The 16,313-nt window shown below is 39.7% G+C and overlaps 1 protein-coding gene across 1 annotated transcript in view; it reads left to right on the forward strand.

Annotated features, from left to right (window-relative positions):
• The window catches only part of PTPRC (protein tyrosine phosphatase receptor type C), a 114,105-nt gene extending 98,122 nt beyond the window's left edge, over positions 1 to 15,983 (forward strand). Inside the window, exons 25-32 of the mRNA XM_062210738.1 lie at positions 255 to 404; positions 4,191 to 4,281; positions 6,947 to 7,080; positions 8,023 to 8,157; positions 10,238 to 10,360; positions 10,578 to 10,756; positions 12,639 to 12,774; positions 14,165 to 15,983. Of these exons, the coding sequence (XP_062066722.1) occupies positions 255 to 404; positions 4,191 to 4,281; positions 6,947 to 7,080; positions 8,023 to 8,157; positions 10,238 to 10,360; positions 10,578 to 10,756; positions 12,639 to 12,774; positions 14,165 to 14,440 (1,224 nt within the window). The 3' untranslated portion in view covers positions 14,441 to 15,983. The remainder of the gene's footprint in view (positions 1 to 254; positions 405 to 4,190; positions 4,282 to 6,946; positions 7,081 to 8,022; positions 8,158 to 10,237; positions 10,361 to 10,577; positions 10,757 to 12,638; positions 12,775 to 14,164) is intronic.
• The last annotated feature ends 330 nt before the right edge of the window (positions 15,984 to 16,313 follow it).

A 16,313-nucleotide genomic window follows, 5' to 3' on the forward strand; every position in this document is an offset into this window, starting at 1 on the left:
CTCAGATAAAATAAACAAATAAGTAAAAATAACTTTTAGGGATGTCATTAAAAATTAAGCCGTACATAGTACATAGTTATGTATTTGGCAAGCCTCATATTTCAGGGAAATACCAGGACCAACTTCCAGAATATTTAAATGCAATAGATCTCAATTTTCCTTTGCCATATATTGTCCTAGTAGGAGCATGAGCAAAATTATGCTAACATACAGTTAAGTTACCAGTGAATTCTCTGAACGTTTTCTTGAAACAGGCACAGTATATCCTGATCCACCAGGCGTTAGTGGAATACAATCAGTTTGGAGAAACAGAAGTGAGCTTGTCTGAATTACACTCGTATCTACAGAACATGAAGAAAAGAGATCCGCCCAGTGAGCCCTCTCCCCTGGAGGCTGAATTCCAGGTAAGAGTGGGAATAACACTAATGAAAATTACAGGGACTTGTATGGCACGCTGTCTGCTTCCAGTACTTGCTATACACTCGATGCAGTTCTTGCATTTGGTCCTCATCCTAAGAAATTGAGTGCAGATGAGGAAACCAACACAGAGAATTTAAGAGAAGTGAATTCTCACAAGCATTAAGTAGGAAACTTGTTCAACCCAGAAGTCTGAATCTACCACTAACGCTTTTCACCATTCTACCACTAACACTTTGAATCATTCCTCATTAAGCTGATATAAAATAAAGTGTCAAAATAATAGCACAGAGCCTCAAAATTGGTCTGCCAAAGACCCTGTTGCATCTCACTTTTAAAAAGTGCACCTGGTTTTGGTTTGTAAAGGAAATAATTAGAGGAGCTGATGATTGCTTAGGAAGTTGAATTGGCTGGAGCTGGTAGACTGAAATTCAAGGGTAAGTGTGTGTCCTAACCTATTTCTCAGGCATTTATTCTGCTGGCTAACCTAGGGTGTAGCTCTCTGTTTTCAGAGGGTTGGCATAGTTATCCTCAAATGGTTCAGCTGTCAGAAAACATTTTGTAAATTTTCTCTTCCATCTATAATGTCTAGTTTATTGAGTCTTTCTGTACACCACTGAACTGCTCAATTCAGAGAGTTTTCAACAAGGTCAGGAATGTGCTTTTAATCAGCTACAGAATGATTTAATGTTCAGATCAAAGTAGGACTAAGGTAGGGGGCAGAGGGGAGCATGCAGTAATCACCAAAGACTGCACCCCCCAGAAGACCTGCACTGACAAAGGCATGGGGCACTCTCAAACAGGGGGCGTTTTATTGCTGATAAATTAATCGTAGTCATTGCACTAGCCCCACTAAACCACATATATACACATGCTGTTCAGAGGCGCTTTCATTTTTAAGTTAAGCTTTCATATGTATAGTCACTAAAAGAAAGATTGTTTTCTGTCTTCACTGAATATGACTGAGTTTTTCCTTTGTGCCAAGTACATTTGTAGGCATAAGAGTGAGTTGTTTGCTAGTGGACATGTGGAGAGGAAATGAAGGTGTGTGATCCGGGGTGTAGGTACTTAGAACCCTGCCTAATGGAAGCCGTGAGATGGTTGTAAGCAGCAGGGAGATGGAAGATGGGGGTAGAGATGCAGGTTGGTTAATAGGTTTGGTGATGGGAAGTTGAGGCAGTTCTTGCCTGACTAACCCTCATTTCGCAAGATAGTAATAGGCAAGATCATCAGTTCAGAGCTGCAGATACACCGGTGGTAGGGCAGAGAAAAGTTCAGTGCTTGAAGAAAGGGAAGGGTGTGAAACGATTACCTTCAAGTAGGAAAGCAGTCTCCCCATGCAAAGGTAGCGAGGCTGCAGGAATGACTGTTGACCGCATGAAATTTATGGACGTGAATACAAAGAATTGTCGCTCAGTCCCTTGAGTTACTTTTCCTGTAACATTGTGCTTTCTGTATGTTTCCAGGGAGTGGGGCTAAACTCATGTGGATTTTGAAAGGGAACTATCTGAAAGTCAGATACAAGGGGGTTGAAGGTGTTTACCAATGATTATAGCAGTGGATAAGGGACAGTGAGTTGGTCACATGAAGGGTATGATGGATGGATGTGTTGCAGACTTTGACAGAATTGCAGATTGCAAGACTAAAGGTACTTGAATGAAGGAGAAGGGTGAGTTGAGGTCTTTTCATTGACAGCAATGGTTGGAATCAGGATTTCAGGGTTGATGCAGTGTTTTGAGAAAGACTGACAGAAAGAGATTGGTGAAGGTGTAAGGCTGCTCATAGGGAAGGAGAGCTCATAGGAGGTGAAGCCTGTAAGAGAGACTGGAGTGTGAGGTAGGGCGTGTTGGTCATTGTCGAAGAAACCAAGAATGATTGGAAGAACACACAAGTAGCCAAGTCTACACTAAATGAGGCGAAGTGATGCCAAGCAGGATCTGACACTTCAAGTGAAGGTCTGTGCAGAGAAAGTGGTGCAGTGCGAGAGGAGGGAAATCAGAGTTGTTGGGATTTTGAAGGAAAAATGAGCAGACGTGGTTTGCAAGTAGAAGCAAGAAACAAAAGAACACATATTTTTCCTACATGCTTTGGGGTAAATGGAGCATGCAGGAGGATAGCAGGTTTTTCTGAAAAGGGCTGTGGTGTTGGTGGTATCGTCAGGTGACACCCAGGTTTCACTTAGTGCAAAGAAAGAAAAAGAAGGGAGTGCTGGGAGATGGTGGTTAGGATTTCCTAATGCCAGACCCATGGCACCAGCAATGGCATTGATTGATGAGGTGTTAGAGATCGGGTGTGCTTGAAGATGCAGATAACTGTATAGGAGTGAGAATCTGGGTCCATGGATGCATGGAGGGGCTTGGCCTGGCAACTGAAATAAGCAAGGGCTGAAGAGGAAAAACTCTTTTGTCTTAGAGAGAGACGGGCCGTTAGTTTCACTTGTAATCCTGGGGGTTGGCAGGAGGCTGAGGTGACTTGGTGGCCATTCTCGGGAGAGTTTGAGGTGTGATGCTTCATGGCATCTGGCCTTGGGTGCAGTTGGTGGAGGTGTTGCAGTGGCCTGGCATTGACTCAGTGCTGATGTTTTCATCCATTCATTGAATTACAGTCTTATGTGGGGTTGGAAACAGGGTGCCCTATTTGGTTAGAAAAAAGGCACCATATTAAACACACACACAGGCACACATATGTCCATTCATTTGTATGTGCATATGTGTGTGTAACATCTTGCTGAATTGCCCATGAGAATATTTCTTCATTTAGATTATTCATAATAATGAATATTATTATTATAAACTTTTAAGTATTATGCACTTGATGAATACCTCTTTGAGAACCACTGGGAAGAGAGGCCTGTAGACATAGATGCCTTCCAGGAGAAATGGATCATGGAGAAGAAACACATGTTCAACTGCCAAGAGTTAAAGGACAGGGTGGACCTTTCCAAGAATTTAGGAAAAGTTGGTTTGACTGACATGGGGAGGGTCCTGGTTAGAGGGGCCTCACTGAAGGGGACGAGGCTGGAGAGAGTCAGGGGCAGATCCCGAAGAGCCTTTATGCTGTACTGAGGTTTGCTGTCTGCTCACAATGATGGGAAGCCGCAGAGCAGCCTAGGAACAACATCTCCTATTTGTGCTTTAGAAGGACTACATCCTTCTAGGCGTGATAGAGAACAGAGGCCGGTTGAGAAACGTGGATGTTTTTCAAGTGAGAAGTGAAGGTGGGCCAGACCAAATAGGCAGAGTAAAGTTGAAGGCTGTGAGCATAACCAATAGAAATGATTGATCTTGCTGGCTGACGAGCTACTGGAAATGAGAAGCACGTGATCTGGAGAGTGTAAACATATGGCATATTAACTCTCCAAGCATTCACGAACTCTCTGTGAATGAGGCGTCTACACAGTTATTTCTGGCCATAATTTACACAGTAATTTACTCTCACTTTTGCAATGTGGATAATAATCAACACTGGTACAGCACTTTGAACATGTACAGGAACTATACTGCTTTGCTGTCAAGCAGCTCTTACAGAGAAACATATTCTGTATATAATGTATGATTTTATTTGAAACTCACCATGTCAAAACTATTAAATTCCTGAGCACTTAAAAGGGAAAATTCAGAGGTAAACTTAAAAATGGTGAATACGGCCAGCAGTGTATGAAATTTTTGCAAACATTGATGAAATGCTTTTCTTTAGGGATCATCTTAACACATAGTAATATGTCAATGTTTAGATTTTAAATGAATTTTCCATCCTTTTTTTCTTTATCTCAGAGACTCCCTTCATATAGGAGCTGGAGGACACAGCGCATTGGAAATCAAGAACAAAATAAAAATAAAAACAGGAATTCTAGCGTCATCCCATGTACGTAGCCTGTGATGTTTTCTCTGTTAGATAAAATCAAAGTTTCTTTCTAGATTTGATTACTGTGAGATGTGAATGCACAGAGATAATCTTGAAACAACCTATGGTTAACAACAGGGGAGTTGAAGGGCTATTTGAATTTTAGTTATGGTGGTGAGTATTTGGCCTAGCAGTTAAGATGGCCACATCCTATATGTGCTATATACTAGATACTCTGCTCCGGATTCCAGCTTCCTGCCCAGGAGGCAACAGGTGATGGCTGAAGTTGGGTTCCTGCCACCCATGTTGGGGGCCTGATCTATCCAATGCGGGCATTTAGTGAGTGAGCCAGCAGATGAGAGCTCCCTCTGCTGTCTCTTTCTGGCCTCTTAAATACATCATTAATTAATTACTTAAAATTAGTTATAGCAAGTGCTTTGAACTTTAAACACTTTCAATGGACTTTGGAGCATCCTGTACTTAGTGTTTTCCTCCTTTCAAATCTTTCAAAATGTGTTGTCACAAAGATATAAGAGTGGGAATAAGAGAGGGAGGAGATGTGCAGTTTGGCACATGCTCAGTCGGACTTACCCCTAATGGTAGAGTTAGAAACGTGCCAGGGGATTCCAATTCAATCCCATCAAGGTGGCATATACCAATGCCATCTCACTAGTCAAAGTGATCAGTTTCAGTTCATAATTGATAATAATGATAAGATTAAGAGTCAAGAGTTTAATCTTTAGCTTATTTCAGATATTTACTTCAGGGTGACTGCCAAATAGCAATCACTACATCCGTTTGCCTCTTTATGCTTTCTTTGCATCCTTTATCTGGGATAGCAGACACAAGACTAGTGTCTGCTAATACTAACTGATAGAATTAAAAAGGAGAGGACAATCCAACATGGGAAGTGGGATACACAGCAGACTCATAGAATGGCAGGTATCCTAAACAGCACTCTGGCCTCAGAATCAGCCCTTAAGGCAGTCGGATCTGGCTAAAAAGCCCATGAGAGTATTTCAGGCATGGAAAGCCAAGACACTGTGGCAAAAAAAAAATGACCTAAATGAAAGATCTCTGTAAGTGAGATCACAGCAGAAAGAATGGGCCACCAAAGAAGGAGGTACCTTTCTCTGAAGGGAGGAGAGAACTTCCACTTTGACTATGATCTTGTCTAAATAAGATCAGAGTTGGCAAATTCAAGAGGCTTCCTTAGCCTTGGCAGCTCATGACAAGAGCCTCGGGTGATTACTGACGTCATAAACAAGAGTGTCAATTGTTAAGTCAACAACAGGAGTCACTGTGCACTTTCTCCCCATGTAGGATCTCTGTCCTTAATGAGTTGTACTATGTGAATTAACGGTATAACTAGTACTCAAACAATACTTTACACTTTGTGTTTCTGTGTGGGTGCAAACTGTTGAAACCTTTACTTAGTATATACTAAATTGAACTTCTGTATATAAAAATAATTGAAAATGAATCTTGATGTGAATGAGATGGGAGAAGGAGTGGGAGATGGGATGGTTGTTGGTAGGAGGGAGATTATAGGGGGGAAAAGCTGCTATAATCCAAAAGTTGTACTTTGGAAATTTATATTTAATAAATAAAAGTTAAAAAACTTTTAAAAAGTTATACAAAGATAGAACTATGGCTCAATTAACAGCTTTCTATTTACAAATCTTAATGCTGTCTTTAGGTTAAAAAAAAAAGATGAAACCTCTGAAGAAGGAGGAAAAAGACCAACTCCCCATTTACTAGTTCTCTCTCATCTTTAGTTTATTTCAGATATTTACTTCGGGGTGACTGCCAAATAGCGATCACTACATCTGTTTGACTCTTTATGCTTTCTCTGCGTCCTTTATCTGGGAGACTGAAAGTAAATATAAAGTACTCTATAAATGTAAGCTGTCAATCATCAGCTTTAACAAATCAAAATATGTAGAGTCTTCAAGACTTGGACTGTACTATTTAAGAATATTGATAGGATCCCATCTGGTACAAATGTGATTTTATTCAGTTGCATGCACTAAGATTAGCATGGATAAAATATAAACCCTAATAATAAACTAGACAAGCAAATAAATCAGGACGTGGTTGACCTAGTTACTTTCTCCCAAAGTCCTTGTAATATGGAATTAATGGTGATATAGTTGATCACATACTTTGAACCATTATTATAAAGAAATTGAGAAACCATGAAGGAACTAAGAAAGTGAGAAACTATGCACTAAATAACTTTCTGAACTAAATAATGATTAATCTGAAATACCAACTTACCTGAGAATATTAAATTAATAGGATATGACTGAGAAGAAAAAAAAATCTAAAATATCTTTTAAAATTTCTATCAAGCAAAATGATGATATTCTATGGAAAACTGAAATATATGTATCTGGGATTAAACAATGATGGGGAGTCTTCAACTACTGTCTGTTGTTTTAAAGGATAGCTAAGTCTCATGTTTTTCCTGGGCCATTTTGAGACATTTCTTTTCCTAGAGTTGCTTTTTATAATTTGTGACCCAGTGAGTACTGAATGAGGGGTAGGACCACATTCCACTTAGATCAATAAATTCACATAATGCAGTCTGTCCCTTCTGAATTACGTTTTAATTTCCACCTAACAATCCAGCAGAAATTCAGGTTTTTGAGAGGAAGACTTACTACTAATTTATCTTCTGTAGATGACTTTAACAGAGTGGCACTTAAACATGAACTGGAAATGAGCAAAGAGAGTGAGCACGATTCGGATGAATCATCTGAGGATGAGAGTGACTCGGAGGAAACAAGCAAATACATCAACGCCTCGTTCATAATGGTAGGTGCTCCAATTCCCAAGCCCTGGATCGAACCCTTTTACAATCATATCTATGTTATGAGGGTCATTCATTAAGTGAATTTATACAAGAAAAATGAGCCTGATCCTGAGTACATCTGGCCTGACACAAAAGTTTCCATTTTTAATATTGTATTTTAACTTACAGAAAGATTTAAAGTATAAAATCCTATACAATTGATTCAAAATCAAAATTGTTGGTGATTGTATGAAATGACAAATTGACTATAACTAAATCAATTTATAAAATTTAAACAGATGTCAGTATTTGAAAATGTTTATACTTAATTAACTATACAAACTGTAGACAAATCCAAACTTAAAAATTTATATAGTCAAAAACTTTTCATTCAGGTTAATTTAATTATTACCTAAATTATACATATCTGTGTTACATACTGTTTTTAAAGAAACTGAGTATTCAAAAAAGGAAACTTCAGTCATTTCGTAAATACTTACTGTATATATCCTGCACTGGATTGTTTGCTCTCAAACTTTCCCAAAACCCACATTCATAGCATACTAGTTTAATTATAAGCTGTCCTACACATGTATAGATACCAATGAAAGTATAGGCATGATGAAGATAATTTGAAATGCATACATAATTACAGTTTACCATCACATTAACCTTCATAGAGGTGAAAAACTTGTCTTTTTGGCAAGGAAAACTTGTTCTTTAGCAAGATACTATGTCTTCATCTTGATTTCATAGTATTAACTAGAATCATCCTTACTTGAATATGCATTTTAGACGTAGATACTGAATTGTTTCCTGGACCTAAAATCTTAATATTTTTATGTAACAATGTTGATATCAAACGGACTGTATTTCTGAATGATTATTGTAAAAGCCCAGTGCCATCTCCTCAGTCAGCATTAATAACAAAGTCCTACCCACCCCCACCCTTGTTTATTGTTAAGAGTTACTGGAAGCCGGAAGTGATGATTGCTACTCAGGGGCCACTCAAGGAGACTGTGGGAGACTTCTGGCAGATGATAGTCCAGAGAAAAGTCAGCGTCATCGTCATGCTGACGGAGCTGAAGCATGGAGACCAGGTTTGCATGTTGCAGAATATTTAAAAAAAAAATCTTTCTGTTGTAAAATCCCATTCTTCGTTCTTGGGTTGCTTTCTTGGTTGCTGTACCCACATCCTTTCGACCCCTCCACTGCACGCTTGAGCGTGTTCACCTCTGCCTTACACTGAAGGGTAGGCCTGTGCCTGAACTCTGACACTCTTCCTGTTCGCCCTCTCGGGCTTGCGTGCTGCTCGCAGCCATGCCAGAGCCACAGACACTCACCGCCTGCATGTTCACTGTGTCTTCTTCAAGATCAAAGCCAAACGCCTTGTGAGGCCTCTTGAACCCTGCATCACCAGGCCCTCACATAACTTTCCACTTTCCTCTGAAATATGCTCCACTTCGGCAAGGAGATCTCCTGAGTGAATCTCCCACCATCCGCGTGCTCGTCCCTGGGGTTACTTTATTGATGCCCCATTTACCCAACTGTGCCTTTTCTCCACATTTGGAAGCTATTCTTTTAAGAAGAAAGAAGTCCTGAAAAATATATCTATATCCTTCCTTCTTTATTCCCATGTAAGACTTTTTGCTGTAAAATTCTATAGTTGGAGGCAAAACTAAGCTATAATTTGATTTCTTACTTAATGCCTGTGCCATGTGCCTGAGCATTTTCTCAATGCCTTGAGTTATTAAATATTAACATTAAATCATTAAAATATTAAAATATCCCTGGTGGTAGTTCTTATTAGTTTTAGTATCGATTCCATTATCTGACATATGTTAAGGCTTATTCAGAGAATACTCTTGTCAGCGTGCAGTAAGATTGATGATTAGCGTTGCTCCTTTCCCTTTCCCTTTCTCTCTGTCTCTCTCTCTCCCTGGCACCCAGCCTTGGTACATAGAAAGTTGGTTTTACTAATGTTTTTTTTTTTCTTTTCTTAAAAAAGGAATATATGTTCAGATTTTCAGAATGGAGTACCAACATGCCTTTCCTCCATTTAAACTGTGAAAACTTGGGTCTGTGGCACAGCAGGTTAAGCCACTGTCTACAGCACTGCATCCCATATGGGCTCCTCTTCCAATCCAACTCCCTGCTGATGTGCCTGGGAAAGCAGTGGAGGATGGCCTAAGTCCTTGGGCCCCTGGCCCCACATGGTGGGAGTCCTGGATGAAGCTCCTTGTAACCTGCTTTAGACTGGCCCAGCCCTGGCCATTGTGGCCATTCGGGGAGTAAGCCAGCACTTCCTTCCTTCCTTCCTTCCTTCCTTCCTTCCTTCCTTCCTTCCTTCCTTCCTTCCTCTCTCTCTCTCTCTCTCTCTCCTCCTCCTCCTCCCCCTCTTTCTCTTCCTCCTCCTCCTTTTCTTCTTCTTCTTCTTCTTCTTCTTCTTCTTCTTCTTCTTCTCTCTCTCTCTCTCTCTCTCTCTCTCTCATTCTTTCAGATAAATAAATAAATCTTTAAGAAAAACTGTGAAACCCAGGAAATAGCTTAGGATGGTTATGATTGTGGGGCTATAGTCAATGGAGATTAGTTTGCAGGACACAGAACACGTTTGCCATCCCCCTGCCCTTTACTAAGATAGTCCATTTGCACAGAGCTGCACAGGCACTGATCATCAAGATATAGACAGTACTCTCTCTGTAGGTGCAGCTTTCTTCCCCAGGGATATGGAGGGACAGTGGGACCTGACTCACTGTGGCGCTATGGGGGACAGACTCCTTCCACTACAATCTGTAGATTGTGAAGACATGATGGCCTGGGTATGGGAGAGAGGAACAAATTTGAAAGATCTTCATGTAGGCAGGCAGAGCTGTTTCTTTATGTCCTGTCTCATGACTTCTCCTAGGCTCCCTTTACTTTCACAAGGAAACACAGATACTTGATAAATGAGCCTCCAACATATTTAAAACAGATTTGGGGTCTTTACGGACAGGTTTCAATTTTAGGACACAATCATTTTCATTTAATAGAAGAGAGGGAGGCGCACTCTCTGTCTCTCTGTCTCTCTCTCTCTCTCTCTCACACACACACACACACACACACGATTGCTTCTTTGAGTACTTTAAAAAATGAACAGAACACGGGTGTAAAAGTTATTGAACCTTCTTCTTTGTTATCCAGGAAATCTGTGCTCAGTACTGGGGTGAAGGGAAACAAACATATGGAGACATAGAAGTTAGTGTAAAAGACACAAGCAAATCTTCAGCCTACACCCTCCGTGTATTTGAGCTGAGACATTCCAAGGTATGTAAACCATTTGAGAAGCATATATCTTTGATGTAAGTGATCTGGTAGAAAAACTAATATAAACTACCCTCTGCGAGCAGAGCCACCATCTTTATGAAGTTTCAGAATAAATTTTTAATTCTTTTAAAATAATAGTCATCATGAAGCAAATGTGCCTATGCAATTACAAAATGGGTTGAACTTCACTCAACGCTGCCCCCTCTTCTGCTTTTAGAGGAAAGAGCCCCGCACCTTGTACCAGTACCAATACACTAACTGGAGTACGGAACAGCTTCCTGCAGAACCCAAAGAATTCATCTCCATGATTCAGAGCCTCAAACAAAAACTTCCCAGGAAAAACTCCACTGAAGGGAACAAATACCATAGGAATGTGCCTCTCCTCATTCACTGCAGGTGGGTGGGATTTGCAAAGATATGCTCTAAAAATCATCACAATGGCTTGACTTCTTGTTCCACATTTTCTCCTGGATTCTATTTATCCCAGCCTGTAAAGCAGATAATTACAGGGGAATCATCTTACGGGATCAGTCATTTTCTCAGTTCCCATAGCACAACTATTATGAAATACAATAGAAATGATTATAGGAGAGTGCATTAATTTTTTTGCTGGTGCCATGTTGTCTTTGACTCCCGATATCTAGCAATGAACCTGGATGTCACTTAAGCTATATGAATTATTGGTTGGAAGGATGTGTGAGCACTCACGCGGTTGGATATTACATTAAATATTTGCTTATATGCATTTAACCACTATATTGGGTTTCACAGAATCCAGAGGACTGAAAGGTTTGCCTTCAATAAAAATAAGTTAAATATTCAATAAAACACTGATGCTTAACAAATTGGATTTAAAGCCCATCATTTGATTTTCTTTTGTTTGTTTTTTTTTTTTTTTTTGACAGGCAGAGTGGACAGTGAGAGAGAGAGACAGAGAGAAAGGGCTTCCTTTGCCATTGGTTCACCCTCCAATGGCCGCCACAGTAGGTGCGCTGTGGCCGGCGCACTGCGCTGATCCGATGGCAGGAGCCAGGTGCTTCTCCTGGTCTCCCATGGGGTGCAGGGCCCAAGCACTTGGGCCATCCTCCACTGCCTTCCCAGGCCACAGCAGAGAGCTGGCCTGGAAGAGGGGCAACCGGGACAGGATCGGTGCCCCGACCGGGACTAGAACCTGGTGTGCCGGCGCCACAAGGCGGAGGATTAGCCTAGTGAGCTGCGGCGCCGGCCCCCATCATTTGATTTTCTAAACTGACCCAAAATGCAAACATTGTAAAAACATTTAAAAAATATGTTACTTACTAGCTTTTGTAATGGAATCCCTTAAACCTCATCTGGTATAGATGCCTACATATCTATCTTAAGGAAGAGTGAAAGAAAGATGGTGATATTAAAAGTTTGCTTGGAGAAGAACCCTAAAGAAAATGAAAAATAAGAGTAAAGTAAAATAAAAATGTAAATCTGATGAAATGTTTTTAGAAGAATTTTTGAAAAAATCCTGTTTTTGTTTGAATTATACATATTATAATTCAGTCACTGGACATATTACTTATTGCATTTGTTTGGATTTCCAAAGGTGAAACTGATGTGGAAAGAAAGCTGAATAATGGAATTTAGGCTCTCAATCTTATGTTTCATAGGATATGGTTGAATACCTGCTGGCTGTTCCCTACTTATATACAATGAAGCATGCTGCAGATGACATATTATTTAAATTAAAGCTTTATTGTGTTTTATACTTATCATAGTTTAGTAAGTCATTTGCTTGTCCTTGTTTTAATGAATAGATCTGTTGGGTATCACTTTTCTCCTGATGTGGAAGAAGAAACATTTTTAAAAGTGGTTAAGAGGCATAGACAAATGAATTAGAAGAAGCTTGTCATCTAGTAATTTACAAACATAAAGTCTAATACTTCTGGTCCCATCAGTAACTTTATCCTTGCTAAATCTTGGTTCTTTAATCTATCAAATTGGCGGTACGATTTTGACCCTAACTATTTCAGATGTCAATAAGAGTGCACTAAAATCCATAAAGCACTAAACAGAAGAAGAGTTGCAAAGTATTTTCCAAGCTACAGGATTATCACAGTCTTGGATTGAAAAGGTGTTGCCCCAAGACAGCATTTAACAGCTATAACTCAGCTCTTCAGAGACTGGAATAAAATAATTAGAATAACCTCGACATAAATATACATTCACTCCCTGTCTTTTACTTGCTGTTCTAATATTAGTCTATTAAAAGTAGAATTGCTTTTTTCTCTTTTGCTTTTCCTTCTTATAGAGATGGATCTCAGCAAACAGGAATATTTTGTGCTTTGTTGAATCTCATGGAAAGTGCAGAAACAGAAGAGGTAGTAGATGTTTTCCAAGTAGTGAAATCTCTGCGCAAGGCTAGGTCAGGAATGGTTTCCACATATGTGAGTATACCTTCCTTAGCTTTGTAACATGCGTAGTATCTTTAATTTGAGGGTCTTCTCCTCTCCATCCCCTTCCTCACCCCTCCCTCTCCTCTCCTTCTCTTTTTGGTTCTTCTTTTCTCCCTTCTATTTTACATAATAATTCACATTGGATTATTTTCACTATAAGGGACCAGCTTGAATTTTGCCAGCAATTTGATGTTACAGTTCACGAAGAATGTTTCCTAAAATCCTAATGGATTTGCCTTAATTTCTCCACGTTTAATCCTGTGTAAATTTGTGTCACTGCTTAACAAATGACCTCCAAAATGTGGCGGCTTAACAAGTGACATTACTTCGTGGGTCAGTAGTCTGTTGTTCTGCTGGGTTGCTGACCTGACTCCTTGGGCTCAGCCAATCAAGACAGACTGTCTCAATCAGCTGCGGCCAGGGGGTGGACCGTTGTTGTCTGCTGGTCTGACTCCAGTGCCACACAGGCTGGCAGTTGGATGTGGTAACAAGGTGAGTGGACCACGTGTCCCTCTTCATCCAGAAGATGAGCCCACATAAAAGTAGCAGCATTCCATGGAGGAGCACAGACCCGCCCTTGTCTCTTGAGACTCAGGTTTGGTGATGAGACAGTGTGTCTTCCTCTGCCTTTTATTAAACCCAGCAAATCCCAAGGCCAGTTCAGATTCAAGGGCTGGGAAAACAGACTCCACCTCCTATCCTCGGGGCCTGGGATCACACTGAAAAGAGAAATGGATACGGGGAGGATAACATATTTGTAGAAGCAGTCTATCTTTGCGGCCTTTCTGGGTGGTGGCAACTATAAGCGATCATCTGGGAATTATGAAGATTTCAATCATGAATGATATTGAGTGTCTGTAGACAGATTTTAAAATACACTGAATGTCTACTATGTACTCTTGGCATGAGGGGACTCACTAGTGCGGGGGAGAGCCAGATATTTGTTAATGAGTAATGAATAAAGTGCCAGAGAAATTTTAAGAAGGTGAATGAGGACATTTTATTTAACCTGGAGAAATAGGATGGGCTTCTTGCAGCAGGTGGTTCTTAAATTATGTGTAGACATTGACCTAGAGGATGAGCACAAAAATGGCACCATGGGCAAAAACCTGGGACTGAGATAGATGTCATTCTGTGTGCCGAGGGAGTGACACCAGTTTGGTGTTGCTGTAAGGCACATTTCGAAAGGTTGCCTGCAATTGATCTTTTAGAACTGTAAGGAAATTAATCCATCTGGAATGTTCCTTATGAGAAGGTATCACAGTACTTTTCCATCACCCTGGGCTTCCACAGTAAATGATTTGTTCTTGCTCATTTTTATCTGACACAACAGAATCACACCAACTTTCTTCATGTAATTTTTGGCTGCTTTCTTTGCTAGGAGCAATATCAATTCCTGTATGACATTATTGCCAGCAACTACCCTGCCCAGAATGGACAAGTAAAGAAAAGCAACAATCAAGAAGATAAAATCCAATTTGATAATGAGGTGGACCAGGCAAAGCAGGATGTGAATTGTGTTAGTTCACGAGGTGCCCCAGATACGACCCATGAAGGGAACAAAGAGGCTGAAAGTCCTGAGCCCACGAGTGGCCCTGAGGAACCAGAACATTCTGCCAATGGCCCTGCAAGCCCTGCCTTAACTCAGAATGCATAAGAAAAAGACATAGATGGAGCCACTCAAAACCTCCTAAGATGTGATTTCTATTTTCCTAGAAGTAGGAGGGGGAAATAGGTACACAGTGGAATAGTGAAGTACATTGGACTGATGTGTGCAGGAAGCTTGTTTTACTACTGTTCAAAAATATTTAAGATAGTTTTTGCTAAGATGTTTTGTACAGTTTTATGCTTACTTTTAAATTTTATATGTCATTCAGCAAAACCATTTCTATGTAGTCTACGTGTGTGTCTGTGTGTGTGTCTGTGTGTGTGTGTGTGTGTGAGAGAGAGAGCGAGAGAGAGAGAAACAGAAGCAGAAAGAGTGAGAGAAACTTTCAAGTGAATCCAAGTGCTTTTGAGAAACTTTGCCTATCTTTTTTCTTGAAGAAAAAACACATATAGAAAGCGTTAACTTAGCTTGAAGGATCTATTTTTTAAAATCAGAAATTGCAAGTGCACTCAGTGTAAGAATAACAACATGTACATTTCTGGAATGACCTCAAGATGTCCTCCTTGTTCAATTCATATATATTGTAATGTTTACCACCATACTTCCAGAAAGAGTGCATTAAAGTGCTATGTGTGAATATTGCTACTATGAAAAATTAAGTAAGGTAACATTTGGAAATCTTATGGTCCATATGTTAGCTTTGAGTTCAATAACTTTTTAAGTATATTTAATCTAATTTAAAAAACTCAATTGACCTATCTTGCTATCATCTCCTGGTGTCTACAACCCTGCCACAAGGATTATTCTCTGTACAAATATGAAATTCATTGCTTGATTCTTTTGATGAAAAATTATATTTGATACATAAGTTTGAACTTAAATAAATATCTTTAAAATAAATACATGCACTATTGCTGGAATTCATAGGATAAAAATAAAAGCATGAAAACATATTTGTGCCAAGTATTTTGCATATTAAACCTAATATAGGTATTTTTATGGAATTCAACATTGATATGAGAAATATAATATTCTATATGTGTATTTCTCATGTTAAAGTCTGTTCTTGTCTTGGTTAGAGTGCATTTACTTCAAATTTTTTAAATGCTTAGGCTACTTTACCAGGAATTAATATCAATTATCATAGTAAAATCAACTATCTTTTCTTGTTTATGGTATACCGGGTGTGTTACATGTTATTATGTGAAATAGTGTACTCCTGTTAAAATATAAGTTTAGTGCAATTAATGATATTTGCAGAATAATTTTGCAGGTCCAATTTTATTTTAAAAGATTTGTTTATTTGAAAGAAAGAGTTACAGAGATCAGGAGAGAGAAATGAGAGATCTTCCATCTACTGTTTCACTCATCATTTGGTTGCCACAACTGGGGCTGGGCCAGGCCAAAGCCAGGAGCCAGGAGCTTCATCAGGGTCTCCCAGGAGCTCAGCACTTGAACCATCTTCCACAGCTTTCCCAGGTGCACTAGCAGGGAGCTGGATCTGAAGTGGAACAGCTGGAACTCAAACCGGTGCTTAACCCTCTGCGCCACGATGCTGGCCCTCCAGTTTTCTGAAAGACCCATAATTTGATCATTGTTTAGGATCTTGGGGGGGGGGGGGCAAGAAAGAACAGTGATAATTTCCAAGAAGTAATAAACGTGACACCTTTTGGTGAATTCTGTGTCAGCTTATTAAGTTGGTGACCTAACATCCTCTAGGTTGGTCTTTTTTTTTTAATCTCTTCGCCGTTCTTGCAGAGTTTAAATGTCTTCACTATACAGCACCAATTGCTGTATGGAGAACTCATGTTTTGTGTTCCTGCTTCTAATGCTTTTATTACTATAAAATACAATTGGCAATTAATCCTTAGGCTAGTCTATGGTTCCTTGCTTTTATTTAATAGATTAAACGAAGTGGATT

Source organism: Lepus europaeus, chromosome 14 (genome assembly GCF_033115175.1).
Source record: "Lepus europaeus isolate LE1 chromosome 14, mLepTim1.pri, whole genome shotgun sequence".
Classification (NCBI taxonomy): domain Eukaryota; kingdom Metazoa; phylum Chordata; class Mammalia; order Lagomorpha; family Leporidae; genus Lepus; species Lepus europaeus.